This window comes from Dermacentor silvarum, chromosome 1, assembly GCF_013339745.2.
Source record: "Dermacentor silvarum isolate Dsil-2018 chromosome 1, BIME_Dsil_1.4, whole genome shotgun sequence".
In the NCBI taxonomy this organism is placed as follows: Eukaryota; Metazoa; Arthropoda; class Arachnida; order Ixodida; family Ixodidae; genus Dermacentor; species Dermacentor silvarum.
The window spans coordinates 64436792-64453270 of NC_051154.1; the positions used below are offsets into that span (position 1 = coordinate 64436792).

At 47.0% G+C, this 16479-nt stretch overlaps 1 protein-coding gene across 1 annotated transcript in view; it reads right to left on the bottom strand.

The window, feature by feature from the left end:
* Positions 1-16479, bottom strand: part of LOC119443576 (hemicentin-2-like) — a 404290-nt gene that overhangs the window by 178421 nt on the left and 209390 nt on the right. The window contains exon 2 of the mRNA XM_049663006.1: positions 8835-9185. Within this exon, the coding sequence (XP_049518963.1) occupies positions 8835-9185 (351 nt within the window). The remainder of the gene's footprint in view (positions 1-8834; positions 9186-16479) is intronic.

Sequence of the window (16479 nt, forward strand, 5' to 3'; positions counted from 1 at the left end):
CTCTCAACCCTTCCACTCCCTCCAATTGCCGCAGGAGCAGCATACCGTTTGCTCGTTCACGCTTGCGTCGCTTCGCGCGTAATCAAATATGCAAAGTTGCCGAGGCGTTTTGCGGCGGCGGAGCCCAGCGACGACTGCGGCCTGTGCGAGCGCGAGCGCGCGCGTTCCGAGCCCTTCACGACGTGGCGCACAAAGCAGCCGTGGCGTTTGCGACGAAGAGTCGTGCTTTCGCCTCGCCACGGTCCGCTTTAGAAAAACTCGTAATCTTGGACTTGCGTGCCCAGCATCCCTCGGCCCCGGAGTGGCCCTTACGAGTATAGCAACAACGTGCGTTAGCAAAGAGGCAGGGAGAGAGAGAGAGAGAGAAAAGAAAACAAGCAGTGAAACTACCGGGGCTGCTAGAAAACGAAACGAGCGGAAGCGGCCAGCGTGTGCTCCGCTTGAGCACTGCCGGGAATGTATACGCTCGGAAGAAGGCTGCCAACGCTCGGGGCGTGGACAGAAAACGACGGCTTCCGCCGACAGCCCCGGTCGCCGCCTAACCTTGTAAAGGCATTATAAATTGTCGTATTCTTGTATCTCTCTCTTTCCCTGTATCTGGGCTGCGCTCCACAACGCCGGCTACGTGGCCAGATGGCCAAAACGCGGACAAAGGACGCGCCGCGCTGGTCTGTTGCAATCGGCACGAAATGAATTCGCTTCTGGTCCCGGCGCTCCGCAGAGACAGCGTTAGCAGAACGAAGCTAACATCGAAAACGGGCGGTTCCGGTGATCAGGGGCTGTGTTTCGTTGCAATTCTTTTCAGCTTCCATAATTTTTGCACTTCGTCATCGGCTCGAACGCAGTCGCACCTCTGCTATCGTTAAGATCAGGCACTCCGCGGGACGGATACTAAGAAAGGAATGGAATCGTATGAACAGAATCTTTACAAAATACGGGCCGGGCCGCTCTCTTTGAGCTTTTTTGGCCCTGTATACGTAGCTCACGTAAACCGCGACATCGTGGAACAAACCAAGGAAGAACTCTCCGAGAATAATGTCGTTTGCGAGCAACTGGAATTGTTGGTAGCTATGGCTTTGACGACAACGACTGCCTTAGGAGGCTCGTCTTAAATTCGGAGTACAAAAGCTTAGTAAAGTGCAGTGGGCCGGGGATCCAACTAGAATTTACACGAAAACTCTATAGTACTTGTGGAAAAGCTGGGATAAGCAAGATACACATAATTTATTCAGCAGCTAGCAAGCCTATGTTATTTTGGCTTTACTTTTGTCTGTCTCTCGTGTCTTTACTGTGTGTCCACTAAAACACAGTCAAAAAGCAAAAGAAAGCTTTACTTTCTCGAAAATAGAAAGGCGCACACGTTTCAAACTTTGTGCGTCTTAGTGGTACAGAAGAAGACGGAGACAAATTCCCAAAAAGAAAATTTGCATGCATTAAAGAAAAAAAAAAGATTTTAAAAGTACGTGTAGAATATCAGTTCCTTGCAGCGAGCAAAGTATATCCGAGTTCGTTTATCCCGAGCTGTCATTCAATAGAGAAAAAGTTACAAGTATAGGCTTTCTCGAAACCGGGTGCCTTTCGTCACCTATAGAGTCACCGATTGAAGCGCTGTCGCTAGCGTTGAGCGCGCCGCGGTGCGGCCTGCCGACTGTGGACTGGCAAGCACTTTACCCTAATGACAAACCTCGCGCCAGCGTATCGCGCTGCCTCGCAATTTGCCTAAAAAGCCACCCACCAAACGCCTGTGACGGGCGTCGGCGTGAGCGCGTTTAAAGATATTTCGGCAGAGAAAGCGCGCGCGTCCGCGCTTTCACAAGGATCGCTCGCACGCTGGAGCACGCCTCAGCCAGCGGCGCTTTGTCGGAGGTGCCCGGAACGTTTCCTTCGAATCGCGTCGCGCGCTGGCAGCCGCTGTGCAGTCGCCCTTATCGAGATCACGGCACGGACAGCGCGCAGCCCCCCCCTCCCCTACCCCTCAGCTGCATGGCAACCGAAATTCTTTTGCAAGCGCGCGGGCCTCAAGATGGAAGGGCCGCGCTGTCCTCGCTCCTGCGCGGGCCCGTTCAATAAGTGTAATTGTTTGTCGCGACTTGGGCGCACAGTGTAGAGAGATCCGGTCAGCGGTCCCAGTTAGGCTGGCAGTCCCATTAGTTACACGGTGACCCTTCGAGCAAGCCTCTGGTTGCCTTTCGCCGTCGTACTTTTTTCGTTTTAAACAGAAACTAAAGAAAAAGATTTAATTATCTTAGATTTATAAGAGATACTTCCCGAACTCTATATTAGTTAGTTTCCCGCTAACAGATTGATTATTAAAATTATTAAAGAAAAAATGATAGTAAAAGTTCCACTGTTTTCTTTTATTTCGCGCCAGAATCCCAGCGCCTGTACGTCAGTGTGACGTCATGGATTTCACATTAGTGTCTCGTTTTCAGGCCATTGGGGCTCAGTAAAAGTTCTTCAAACTTGCTAAGTTCAGCCTTTGGCTCTGTTAGAATACAATGTAGTCCATCTGTGGCAATGAGACAAATTAAATAGGCCCGAGGAGACGCCGTCAAAAATCAATGACGTCACGGCCAGCGGGGAACTTGAAGGCGGCGTCACCACCACCCGTATCTCGCTATTGGCGTCTTTTCTGGCTTACCAGGCCTCACCTAAGGATAAGAGTGACATTTTCTCCATTGTAGAAGGGTAGTTTATCAATACAGCTCAACTCTTTATAGTGTCCCCTTTAAGGTATGTACCAGCGTTGAGCTCAGAGGACGGTCAGGCTGTATTCCGGCGCACCGTACTGTTTCCGCAGAAATGTACGCAGCGGCCCCATTTGATTGACTGATGGCGGACGATGGACGGGCGCGTACGCCCGCGGCGTTGTTGGATGAAGTCATTGCTGTAATGGTGACACTTCATGGAGGTTGCACTTATATACGGTGCGCGCATTAACACTGGGGCACGGGTCGATGGATGCGAGACGATAAGCGTCGTTGTTTTAACATTCTGAACGACACTATATATGTAAATATTGCATGCACGCATAGTAAGCGCACGCATTGTAGTATACGTTAGGAATATGAATGAAAACTAGTGGTGTGCGAATATTCGAAATTTCGAATACGAATAGAATAGTCCTGGCTATACGATTCGAATGGATTCGAGAATACACTATTCGAAATTGTCAAATGTTCATTTCGTCAGAATACTACAGGAGACAATAGCACTTCTTGCAGTCACAGGGTGAAAGACTAAAGTAAGTGTAGACTCTTCTGAATGATTCTTGTTTATCAGAACCTCGGTTGTTGCGCAGACGATCCAATTCCTGAACGAAAACATGGAGATCACTTATGTACAATAGTTACTAGTCACTAAATAAACATGTCTCGCCTTATAGGCCACCTACGAATTCGCTGCCTCGATTTATAGAGAAAGCAATGTATTGTTTGATGAATCTCACCTTGTTTCAAAACCTTCAAAACGATGTGCGGTATATTGTAGTACTGCCCCAAGCTCCTTCAACGACCATTATGCTCTTCTATATATATACCGGTATATATGCATCTGGGCACGTGATGTTCCATTATTTCATTACTGTCATTGTCAATGTGCACCAGATATTGGTACTTTCCTTTGGTTTTCATTTACAAGCTTCTGAGTTGACCTGACATGCAGTTGTTACCGGCGCTTCATGTGTAAAATAACGCAAAGAAACATTTTGTTGCAAAACAGACAAAACAGAACCTTTCATTTCACTTTTTGTAAAAATTGGGAGTATTCGATATTCGATTCGATATTCTAAGGTCGCTTTTCTCAAATATTTGTATTTCATTCGATTCGAAAATTTTGCTATTCGAACACCCCCAATGAAAGCTCACCATTAACCCATTTTATTCATGGTGTAACCGTTGATTAGTGGTAGGGACAAAGAACGCACATTTTATTTTCGACAGGAATAGATAAAAAAAAGAGCCACCTATCTTCTTGCCCTGTAGTGTATTTTTCAAAATATCAGAGGGAAGGAACAGCAGCGCCTGACGTCCGATACGCAGTCCGCCATACCCGAGCACCGGGAAAGCCAGTTAGACAAACGTCCATTGCGATAAAGTGCATCACAAGTAAAAATTACGGGGAGTCGCGTCTTTTAGGCGCTGCTCCATATAGCATCAAATAAACACGCATGTTTACAAGCGCGTCGTATACTTGCCACTCATAACGCTGTCACGCGAGACCAACTACGCCTCCTATCATTTTGTTCAGCGTTGCACTATTGTCCCGTTTGTCTTTTACCAGTATAGTCCGAAAGAGGCGCTATAACGAAGGGATATATACATTACAAGATCCGCCGACAAACGCACAAACAAAGGTAAGCCTAAACTGCTGCCGTTACGACCGCTTTTTATTTTTGAGTAACAGTACAGTTTATATTACAGGGCGCTCGAGACACAACTGTTTTGTGGCATGGGATTCAACCTTTGGCACTTGTTGTGAACAAACACAGAAAGGCGTATTGCCGGAGGCGGTAGCCAGATTTTATGGCTTTTATTAATTGAGTATACTCTAAATAAATGCTACATTTGATAAGGACACAAAAAGAAAAGGACAAACCGACAGAAGACGTGAGCCTTGTAGATATGTTTTCTAAATGGACACCCCCCTGCAACGACAACAACGAACTTAAGAATTTCACGGTTATTTGCCTCCTTAAATTTGAGACCACTTTTCCACCATCAGCGTACTCGTCCTATGCCCGATATATATCAATAACACACAGCGGCGCTTCGAAATAGGTGCAGGATTCACAAAGCCTATCGTTTAGGAATATTGTGTGCGGGCCGCTTTCGCTATACAATCTCTCCATCGATCATCAGGCTTGGCCATCATCTCCTCTTAGGAACAGTTCAAGCATACGAACTTTTTTTTGTGTACGTGAATACGGGCCCTGAACCTTTGTGCTCGTGACGTGCTACAGCGCGCTGAGAAAGCTCGAAGAGCCAAAAATATTTCATACGAATGCGGTACTACACATTTGCAAGGCCCGTTATATAGAGTAACTTCTCGCCGTAACGCAAAAAAAAGAAAACAAAAAAACAAAAACGGTGACGTGCTCTCTTTACACTAGGTTCCATGACGCCGGTAAAAAAAAAATGCCCTTTACACTGTCGCAGCACCTGCTACATGGTTGGATTTGTAACCAAAGTAATGGCAGTATGTATAATTAGGGTAAGTCGCATCTGAAAAGGCGCCCAGAAATAAAGGTATTGCGAGTTGCACAAATTTTATGCTATAGAACATATATATTCAAAAAAGGTAAAAAAGACGAACGTTTATGGCATATTTACTGACTGACGTTTCGGCCGGAGGACCGGCCTTTTCACTCCGACGAAGGCCGGTCCTCCGGCCGAAACGTCAGTCAGTAAATATGCCATAAACGTTCGTCTTTTTTACCTTTTTTGAATATACCTTCGGGTCTGGCGCGAAACCCTTCATCTTGTATGCATATATATATATATATATATATATATATATATATATATATATATATATATATATGTGTGTGTGTGTGTGTGTGTGTGTGTCCGCGCGCGCGCGCCGTATGCAAGTACTATAGCAAACGGGCTTATATAACCCCGGTATATGCTGACCGACAAAATAGTGCGAGTAAGCGCACCTGCGTTCTGCGTAATGAAAAAAAAAAATTTCCTACATAGACACATGAGCATATAATGCCGGCTCAGAAGTATATGTCTAAAGCATACCGACCTCTTAATGTAACGGTGCATTAACTTTAATCGATTCTTTCATTTACTCGATTTTATTTAATTTAGCCATTTGACACATGTGCCACTGGCATTCTTGTCCATTCTCGGCCAATCCTCCAGAATGGGTATTTGCCACTGTGACACAAGAGGCAACGAATTCTTAAGTGCAGCTAGATGTATGTCGTTCTTCTCTGCGCACACACCCCCAACTACCTTCGTGCCCCTCGACAAGCGTCGTACATCGCCTACGTGGTCGTGACATCGCTACGTGTACCACCCGCCTAATTTGGTGTCTGTATGTCGGCGTAACTTGTGACCAGTGTAGTGCGTAAACAAACATTGAACGAGACCTTTGCGCTGGTCAACCATAAACGTTGCATGAGATTACGCGTTGCGTATAGGTAAACAGAGTTGTGCACGTCGCCGTTAGTTGTATAGCATTTAATAACCGCTTCACTAAACCTTCGCTTCCGATAGATTCCACCATGTACGTTGTATATGCTGAATTATGATAATCAGCTCTTTCTTCTAATTAGTGCACCGCTCAAGTAAAGCTAGTCATGCTCGTTGCCCGTTCGTCATACTTATTCCTCGCGTGCACAGAGATCGAGAGACTCCTGTATTCTCAATATGCACTGCCTGCGGACGTTTGCCAGAATATAATGAAAATTCTTGTCGTGAGCATCATTGCTCGATACTGTGTGGCAACCGATAGAAAGCTTCTTTAATATAGGGGCCGAGCCCCATATTTCTTCTTGAAAACGATGTTCTGATGCCATGACGGCTCTTCGATCGTGGCGCCCACAATTGAAAATACGTCGGGGAGAAATACTTCTACAGACTCATTACTATGACCTATTACCGCAATTTTTGTGTATATATTCTGCAGACGGCACTCTTTCATTACTGTTGTAGTTTATTACATTTTCTTTTAATTTGCGTTATTTTTAGTCATGAGAAAAGTCGACAAGTGCCGCATATTTAACAATTTTTAGAAAGAAAACTAATTGTTTCATGAGGAATATATTAACAGCATTGGCTTGGTATGTGTGTACAATAGATGATGAAAATGAGAAGAAATAAGACCTAAACGTTCTCTTGAAATTATGTAAAAAAAAAGGAAAGAATGACGTTCTGACTCAATTTGTGGCTCCATTTTCACGATGTAGTGGGCCAAGTAAAAATATGGTCTAATCAGCATTGTATAGTATACCTTGCTTTCTATTTATTTAGAAAGCTTTAAAAGTGTAAATTTCGTTTTAAGCGAGAAAAACATTATTGAGCTACACAATCACAAATTTGCGCGGAACATCTAGTTGTTCCGCCTTCAATGCACAGCACGTTGGTCGGCGTCGTAAAACAGCTCGTTTCACGTGTTTTCTTTTTTTTTTTTTTAAATAACAAAAGGACTTCTTTGGCGACTTCATATTGATATGGGGTTCGGGGGGTCTGGCTTTCTGGCCACTTTCGTCTCGTAAATCGGACGATTTGAGGCCTTCTAGTGCACGTAGGACAAGTAAACAAGCGTCAAAATAAAGCTTGAAAGGAAAACGACTAAATGAACTAAATACGCATTATTACTTCTCCGTACACAGCTCTACGCTAGCCTCGTGCGTCTTTTTCTAGAATTTGCAAATTGCAATATGTGCCATAAGGTGTTCAGTTAGACATTTAATTACTGAATTTTTGTTAATTAGTAGATTAGGCATTTCAATTTTTTTTGTACAAGAAATGTCGCCCTCTTCGAGTAGACCAGCTTATGGTATAGAATTGTGCTATATGCCACAGGCAAAAAATAAAAAAAAATCTTTGAAAGTGTTCGCTGAAACACCCGGTATATTTAGATGGATACAGTACAACCGATCGCATATACTAGACGTCATCTGGAAGCTGTGTGTCTAGATGGCAATGAAGAAATAGATGACCGAAGTAATGTAATCTAGTGATTTCCTTGCTAAATTCTTTGTACCGTTTTTTTTTTAAGATTTCATTTCTTGCTTTCGCGCAATATTGTGTTTGCACTTTCACTGCAGGGAATGGCGCATGCCGACTACCAGCGCCGCGTATCTGACAGCTCTCACCTGTCAAAAGAACTGATTTGAAGTAAGGCGCAAAATGGGACCACAGGCGCAAGCAGGATGGACTGGCACAAAGTGCTTACCTAGATGGTGCTTTGTGGATCCCATCGTTAGTAGATATGATTAAGCGATAAGAGTGGTGATAGTACTTAAAGGCTATCGCCTGAAGTCGCGTTTATTAAGCCACCCGCATATGCATTTGGACTTTTCACATCGCAAAAATGGAGCGTTCGCTCTGATGTAACGAATGAACCCAACTGCAAATTTCGTGTTCTAAATGCCGGCCCTGTGTAAATCCCGAGTATGTAGAAAACACTATGCGCCTTTCATTCTGCTACGCGTATGTGAATATACTGACTCGCACTTTGCGCAGCGTCTGCTCCATGTGTATGCTCCAGTCCTGTGCCACGGACTGTAAGTTACGCCGCTGCTTAATGTCTACATGACATTGTTTCCATTTGAATCTAACATGACAAACAACGCCGGAGTTGCCTATGAATTGTTCCGGGTTCTTTACTTTGATTGATGCAACGTTTTAATTTATCAAAAATAATAAAGAAGCCGTAGCCGGTACTATTATCACGTCTACTTCAAGGTAACACATGTGGCTGTCACCTTAAAATGTGCGAGACCACTTTGATTAAAAGCTTCCATGAAAAGAGTGCATGGTGAAGGCCATTCCACATGGCACAGGGTGTGGAAGAAGTTAGTATACACGCTAGGTCGGACGTACTTCATACGAAGCTTCATGCCCCCAAACGCCACGGACCAAGGTCACTGCGTATCGTTTGCCAATAGCTTAGTCCATCCTGCTCTCTCAATAGCGCGTTCGCATCCGTTTCGTATGTTAAAGTAGCTGACTTCTAGCTACGTAGGAGCTAACGACTTCAAATAAAGAAGTACATCTGTTTGTCTTATCAGGGTAGTGCCCGGTAAACATTTCCGACCACAATGCATAAGGTAAACCGTACGCGATGAAAGGGCAGGCACTGGCCACAGCACTCACCGACAACTACCAGATGCACGGTGGCGTTCCGCTGTGTGCCACGGCTGATGACCACCTGGCAGACATAGGTGCCGGTGTCCTGGAAGGCCAGGTCGTTGACCTTGAGCGTGGCCGGCGAACCGAGCACGCTGAAGTAGGCTCGCTGGCTCCAGTCGGAACGGGCCGCGTGCCGGCCCTGCATGATGTTGGTCCGGTGGAAGCTCTGGTTGCTCGCATATGTGACGCTGTACACAGGCATCGGCGAGTCGTCCTTGAACCAGTTAATGCGCAGGGGCAGGTCGTTGGCCAGCAGCGACTTGCACGGAAGATCGATCTGGCTGCCCACGTGCACGGCCAACGCCACAGGCTCGTCTGCAAAGGGGGCGAAACAAACGGCTCTTTGTTTTTTTTTTTTTTTTTTTTGAACGGGCAAGGCTTAATAATGACCGTGTTTTCGCTAACAAACCCGTTATTTTTCTACAGAAACCAAACAACGCGTAGGCAAAATATGCAGTTATCCCTCACTTTTATACTTATCAGTTCGCATAAGTATCGCGAGAGAAAAGGCACAAATGATCTGCTTTCGCTACTGTTTTCATAAAAGTGTGAATGCAAATTAAAGGCGTGAGCTGAACGCCAAAGATTTAGAATTTTGGTTTCGCCAATAGCTTTCGGTGTTCCCCGAACCTACTACACTCGTGTAATGAAACTAATACAGGGGCTCGCTGCGATCGACAGAGGCGCATGTTGCCCATATCTGGGAAGGCAACTAGGTTGGTGTCGATCATCGATAACAGCCGAGAACCTATACATGTAGAGAACAAGCTCATTCGCTCGCACAGCGCGATGACACCGGAGCACCTGAAGGGACCTGAATGCGAGACACCGCGGACTACTACATCAGGTTTTATTGAGAGGGTATTTTATGGGAGGTCACAAATTGGAGTACGAGACACAAATCACCGCCCCCAACCCACGGGCTCGCCGCGGGTGTTCTGCAGCCAGGTCCCGGCGAGCAAAAGCGGCACATCAAAAAAGCGCCACCATTACGATCTCCTGTTGTACGACCGCCTGGAGACACCTATAGCCCCATATCCCACTTCCTCCCAAACGAAGCCTTAATCGAGCTTTTTGAACAATCTTATTCTAAGCTGATCTGTTGCGTATGGTGCGTGCACACTTGGCAGTGATGCTGGCAGCATCTAATATCATAAAGCACTTCGGCAGGTCTATAGGTCGCACTGAAGCTCGCTTTGATAAAGCGGCCGCAGTTATACGCGGCAGTATTAGTCGTTTATAAGGATCATGAGTCATCGTAACCAAGCATGGACTACCTGTATGTTTAGGCGCTCCTTCTTTTCTTTTTTTTTTATTCTAAGAGGCGTGCTGAAGCTTAGAGCATGCAAGACGGCTGAGGCAGCTGCGGCGGAGAAGGATACTGCGTGCGCGATGAATAAGGCAGACCGGAGTATATCGAGCTGCAAATGGAGAAGCAGGGTTCACACTTCGAGCGCGATAGACAGATGACAAACAACTGGCGATTCATCGGGTACACAGGCAGGCTAATTGCAGTTGTGCCACACGTCGGTGACAGACTCCAGCTTCGCAGTTTACGAAGGTGTTGAAATAAGCGAGAGCGTTTCCTCACCGGCCGGCATTCAGGCACTCGTTCCGTAATATCGTCGTCTGTTTACCATGCTCTAACGGCACAGTTTAGATTACGAAAAGCACGCGCGCACATGACGCTAAGATAAGCACTTCCGCGGTTGTTCCTCTTTCAGGACAATATACCCATCAAGTAGCGGTTCTCACTGCTCGCAAGGAAGCGATGAGCGAGCTAGCCACACTCTGCATTTCTCGAAAGAACACCATGCGTAATGAAAGAACTATGTGAAAATAATCAAGCCATATTAAATATATATACATATATATATATCGATTGATGAAAAAGCTCTGACCATCGACAATTTATGAAAGGCTAAATGTTAACGAGAACGATGAAGATAAAGCTGTTGGATATCAAACTCTAAACCATTTCTTCTGCGATGCATATGGGTTTGTTGATAACGTGTGCGAGCTTAGGTTGGACGGAGAGTAAAAGCGTCGTGTGATCAACACTCTCAGCTGTGATGTGGCATGTTGCGGACTGCGAGCAACTCGCACAGACTGTAAGACTGAAAGTGGGACTTGCCCACCTTAAGTCGATTAATTAATAAATCAATTAATTAATTATTAATCAATAATTATAATAGATTTGTGGGCATAACACAAAAAGCAAAATCTGTCCAATTAGCTTATGCGTCAAAATCAAATATACATTCAGTATCATTACAAAATGCAGGGCGAGGCACCAATCGGTTTGGCGTGATTTACCAATCGGTTTGTCGTGACGGAATTTACACTAGGTGACTACCGCCTTGTCTTTATTTGCTGGCACATTAGACAAATTTTCTACTGTTGCATGCTGAACGCGCTTTGCTAGCAAAAAGAAAAAAAGAAAAAAGAAAGACTGTCAGCCCTTCCACTGGGGTGGAGATGGAAGATCAGCGGAGCTTTACTGTGGTGGGAATTATGTATTTCCAATTATGACTATTAATATGTGATGGTGTAATTGGTTATTTGAACTATTAAAGAATGAGATATATACGTGATCCGGTGGTTTTCATTTATTTAGTGACCACAGGGACCATGGCCTTATGGTCGCTACGGTACACAGCCATAGGGCGTAAGGAAAAGGTTGGCACGTTCTTCATAAACATGTCACCAATGCCGCGCGCGTTCGGTGCGAACGCGGGCAAAACGCCGCCGCCGTCGACAACAGTTCTGCGCTTTGTTTGTGTGACCGCACACAACCGCTGTCAAAACGCTGGCGTCAGATGCAGCACAGGCGGCGGTGGCCGGCAGGACTGCGCGCATGCTTCGCAGTGGGAGAGAGAGATTGTGGTTGTGAAGAGGAAGAGGCGCTGGGAGCGGGAACGCACACGCATAGTCTAGGGTGCCTCGATGCCCTCCTCGCCCGCCGCTCCCCTTCCACTGGAAAGTCGCGTTTGCTCTCCGCCGTGCGTTCGCTCCCCGTGAAAGCGCGCGTGCCTCGCGATCGCACGCTTTCACTCGCACATGAGTCGCGTTTGCTCTCCGCCGTGCGTTCGCTCCCCGTGAAAACGAGCGTCCCACGCCCTCGCGCGCTTTCACTCGCAAATACAGCATACGGCCAATGAGTTTTTTTTTCTATTGCCGGACGCGACCATCGAAGAGTGAGATAACAGCTTCGCTGTAAAAGACATTGGTGCACTTGACACTCTCTAATGCGATAAAAAGATTATTTAGTACGTACACTATTCCTATTTAGTACACGTATATACGAATAGAAAGGACACGATTGCCTCAATATTTTGAAGTATTTTTCAAGCGATTAGCCGGTTAATTAGGATTCCTCGCGATGAAAGCATTAATAGTCGACCAATCGACAAGCATGTATATTTACGTAAGCTAAGGGTCGATGTCAGGATTTATGAATATTATAGATTTCTAGAGAAGTTGTGAAACATTTCCCCTTTCAAAATTGCTGCGCTCACGCTGAACCCAGCCACAACTGACTCGGATCTCAACCAAGATGTCAGGATCGAGTGAACCAAGTGCAGTCCGACAACGCCCCTCCTCTCCCAGACAGACCTTGAACCTCACCCATTTAAAAATAAACTAGATACATCAAAATTAGTGCTAGGCTGAAGCGATAGCGCTATAATATCAATAAAAGCGCGACTAAAATATTTCTTTTGTAAAGCATTCGTTTTCATATTTATAAACGAACTATGTGCGAGACCATTAGGTCATAAAACGTTACGTTGTTTCCAACATTTTCTTTTACTTTACAGTTGACCTGGTGTTGAAATGTTTGTCTTGAAAGCTTTTACAAAATTTTTTACGGTACTTGGCGCCTTAGAAGTACTTAGAACCACATAAAAAGACTGTTACCGGCCTAAACAGCGTCATTAACGCCTCCGCAATCTTATAGGCTGTTGCAGCATATGGAATGCGTTTTTTTGTTTTATTATTATTATTATTATTATTATTATTATTATTATTATTATTATTATTATTATTATTATTATTATTATTATTTATTGTGCCGCAAAGTAGTCTGTTCACCTAAACTCTAGCCTAACAGTTTAGAGCACTAATACCTCAAGCGCACAGGGTGCTAAGATAAGCACTTTAGAAGCTGTTTTTTGTCAGCTGCCTTCCCGCTACCACGAACGACTTCCGGCGCCTATACTAGCGAAGTCTTCGCGCTCGGCGGGAACCCATGGCGTCAACGTCCGCACGCGTAAAATTTTACACTTGACCAAAGAAGCGAAGACAGGCGTGCAGCAGTGGCTCTCCGCTAAAGACAATGGGCGTCTCACAAACTTCATTCCGTTTTGCAAAGAAGCCTACATGTCGTATAATGTCCACTTCTGGGCGCTCGCGTCTGCTACTCAGGCCGGCATGCGCGGCCAACCAACAAACAAAGACCCGTGCGCTTAACAACCTCATTGCAGTCACGGTAACGAGTTGGGCAAGCCTGACGCGCGAGTGTCGCAACAATGGGAACCCGTCCTCGTTAGCCTCTCGCTAGCAATCAAGATTTCTGTTACTGCCGTTTTCTCTCGCGGCTATACATAGCCGCTCACGCCACGCTGCTTGGGAGCGTATAACCGAAAGACGACGCGTTCCTTGGCGATCATGTCCAGCCTGGGACGAAATAGCAGAAATCTACGGCTGAACGAAGCTGGCGCTGAAAAGTGAAAACAACAAGGAATAAAGGAACGGTGGCAGGCCAAGGAGAGAATCTGAGAAGGCACGGAGCGTCAGTGGGTGCGAAAAAAAGGCGGGGCTCGCAACGCGTGCGACACTTGGGCGTCGGTTAAAAAATGCATAAGCGCTTCCTACGGTGCGGGCGCCAGTTAATTACGCCACACAGAGTCGAGAAAGAAGTGAAAGCCGGGAAACTATAAACTTGAGGCGGCACGGAACGCGCGCTCGCGCGCGAGATGGGGAGGTGAATAATTAATGACGCAATTTTGGCACTAGTCGCCGCGGCAATCACCTGGCCGGCGGACGGACGTAAAGAGCGACACGTATAGAGCAGTCGCAGAGCGCGCGGCGGTGGCGATATTTGCGCCGGTCCGGTCGCCGAAATTGCGGCCGCCGCCGGTGTTGTGGGCCGCGCCGGCGCGAAACACCGCCGGCGTCGCGCGCGTTTCCGAACAGCAGCGGCAGGCGTGACGAGCGCGGACGTGGGCGATTAGCGGGCGCCGCCGCGGTTCCCTTAATGGCGGACACGCCCCCCTCTTTCGGTTCTGCAGCGTCAGTTGCCCTGCGGTCTGTTTGTTTTTCAGGCAGGCGCGCGCGAGGCGGCGTGCTTCTTATACATAGTACTGTAGCTGTCGCGCGGCTTAGCGGCATGTCTGTAACCTCGTGCGCGTTTCAAAACAAAGTTCTACACACGAAGGTTTTCGTCAGACGCACAATTTTGTTCCGCCTGACACTGAATTAGGCACGCGTCGCTGGGTGCAATCGTTTCGGACGTTGGCTATGTTTAATAAGAAGACAGTGATAAAAAACACCAGAAGCAGAACAAACGCGCCGGCTCCCCGTAGATGAACAACCAATTTAACGATTTGCTGGAAGTACAGCATGCGATCAGGAAGCGTAATACCTTGTTGGCGGTTGTAGCGCGGCTTGAATTTCACGGTTAATGGAATGCGCCTGAACGCCCTGAACCTCTTTCCGACGTACACCTTCAGTAAATGAAAGGATGATTACGTGGTGCTGTTGCTCTCAACGGCCGCAACATGCGTAAATTTAGCGTTGCACGGAAACCTCTCGTGCAAGAGATGTACTATCGCGCTCAGTATATGACCTACAACGCACGACCGCTTTGCCACGCCCTTTCGCGTTGTAGCTCATACTGTGTGCTATATTACAGTGCAAGTATAGCGCAGTTGTGCGAATTTGTGTGTGGATTGTAAAATAGTACTCAAAATGAATCAGGTACGAAATGAGCGAATGCGTGGTTGAGTTGTTGAGGACGGGAAGCATATGTTTTAGGCTGCTGGCGGATCTAGCCTTTGCGAAACGTGCCGGCAATTTCTCCGTCCGATAGCCGCCTTCCTGGAATGGGAGAGACGAAAGAAGAAAAGCAAGCAAGTTAACCAGAATGGAAAAACCGGTTTGCTACCCTACACTGCAGAACTAGGGACGCGTAGGAATGTTTAAGAAACGCAAGAGGGCTATAGGTATGTCGTTTAGTGCGTCAGAGCCGCAGCGTGATACTGGTCAACTAGCGATGTTCACAACGTGGCGCAATGCATTGTTGCTGCCAAATAAATAATGTATATTAAGTTTTAATTAGGTTGCAGCCATATACTTCTACAAGAGAGCGAGAGAGAGATAAATAGAAGACAGGAAAGGCAGGGAGGTTAACCAGACGCACGTCCGGTTTGCTAACCTGCACTTTTACAAATTTATCACACAGTCATCTGAGAGCTGCGAACCACTCTCAGACTTTAGAAATGTTTAAAAAGGTTTCATACAGCGGGCGGAAGCTTAAGAAAACAGTCGTACGCGCTACCAAATAAACACGCCGACCATTTGTGCTGTAGTGAGTGATGCAATGGTTATTCGACTGCGAGGTGGTACAGATGTGTCTGCTATTTTTGCTTTACTTGAACCGTTCCGCTAAACAGAACAAGAAGTAATGAAACAGGAGGATATTCACTGCCCGCAATACAAAAAGAAAAAAAAAAGAGACAGAAAGAAGAAGAAAGAAGAAGACAGAAAGAAGAATGCCGGCATCTAGTTATGTTTTGGGCGAACAGAAAAACGCAACTGCACCATTGGGCCTCCAGCTCGCTTCTGTCACGTTTAGATACAAACTTCTTTCTCGCCGGGCAGAGGGGCAACGGAGAGGAACCAGAGAAGTGCGCCCTGTATAATTGTGTCGCGCGGATGAGGCCCGAAGAGGAGAGCGGGCCAATGCTCGACGGCGGCACAATGGAATGGAGCGCAATCGTTTCGGACAAACTGTTCCCGCGCGCGCGCTACACACGCACGAAGTGGACGCGCCGAGTTCTCTCCGGATCCCGGGATCAACAAATCAGCAGGCACGAAGAGCACGGCCGCGTGCAGGCAGAGGTCTGGCCCTTCAAAAGAGACAGCTGGTCGTGTCACGCGGCGCCAGACAATGGACAGCGCAGAGATGAAGAGAGAGCCCGCGGTCGGGCCATACTGGCGGCCTGCAGAGCACAGTGTATATATATGCGCCGCCCTAGGCCACCACACACGAGCCTCCGAAGCGAGCCAACGCCCGCGGCGAAGCGCGGACACACCGGCCGGCGCTGCGTGGCCGAGATACCGAAAAGTTACGAGGCCGTTTGGGGCCGGGCGAGACAACAAAGTTTCGCGACGGCACGGCCGACTCGGTATATACGCAAGCCGCGGCGCGGCAGCAGCAACAGCAGCGCCGGCAGCAGCCGCTCGGAGACGCTCCGTGTTTCTATAGTTTAAACGAAGGGGGCGGCGATCATTACAAGCCGCTACGAGCCGCAGGGGTCCCCGAAGGGTCATCTGGCCAGTTTGACGACCGCGAAAATCTCAAATCTCGCGCTCCCGCGCGCGTCGC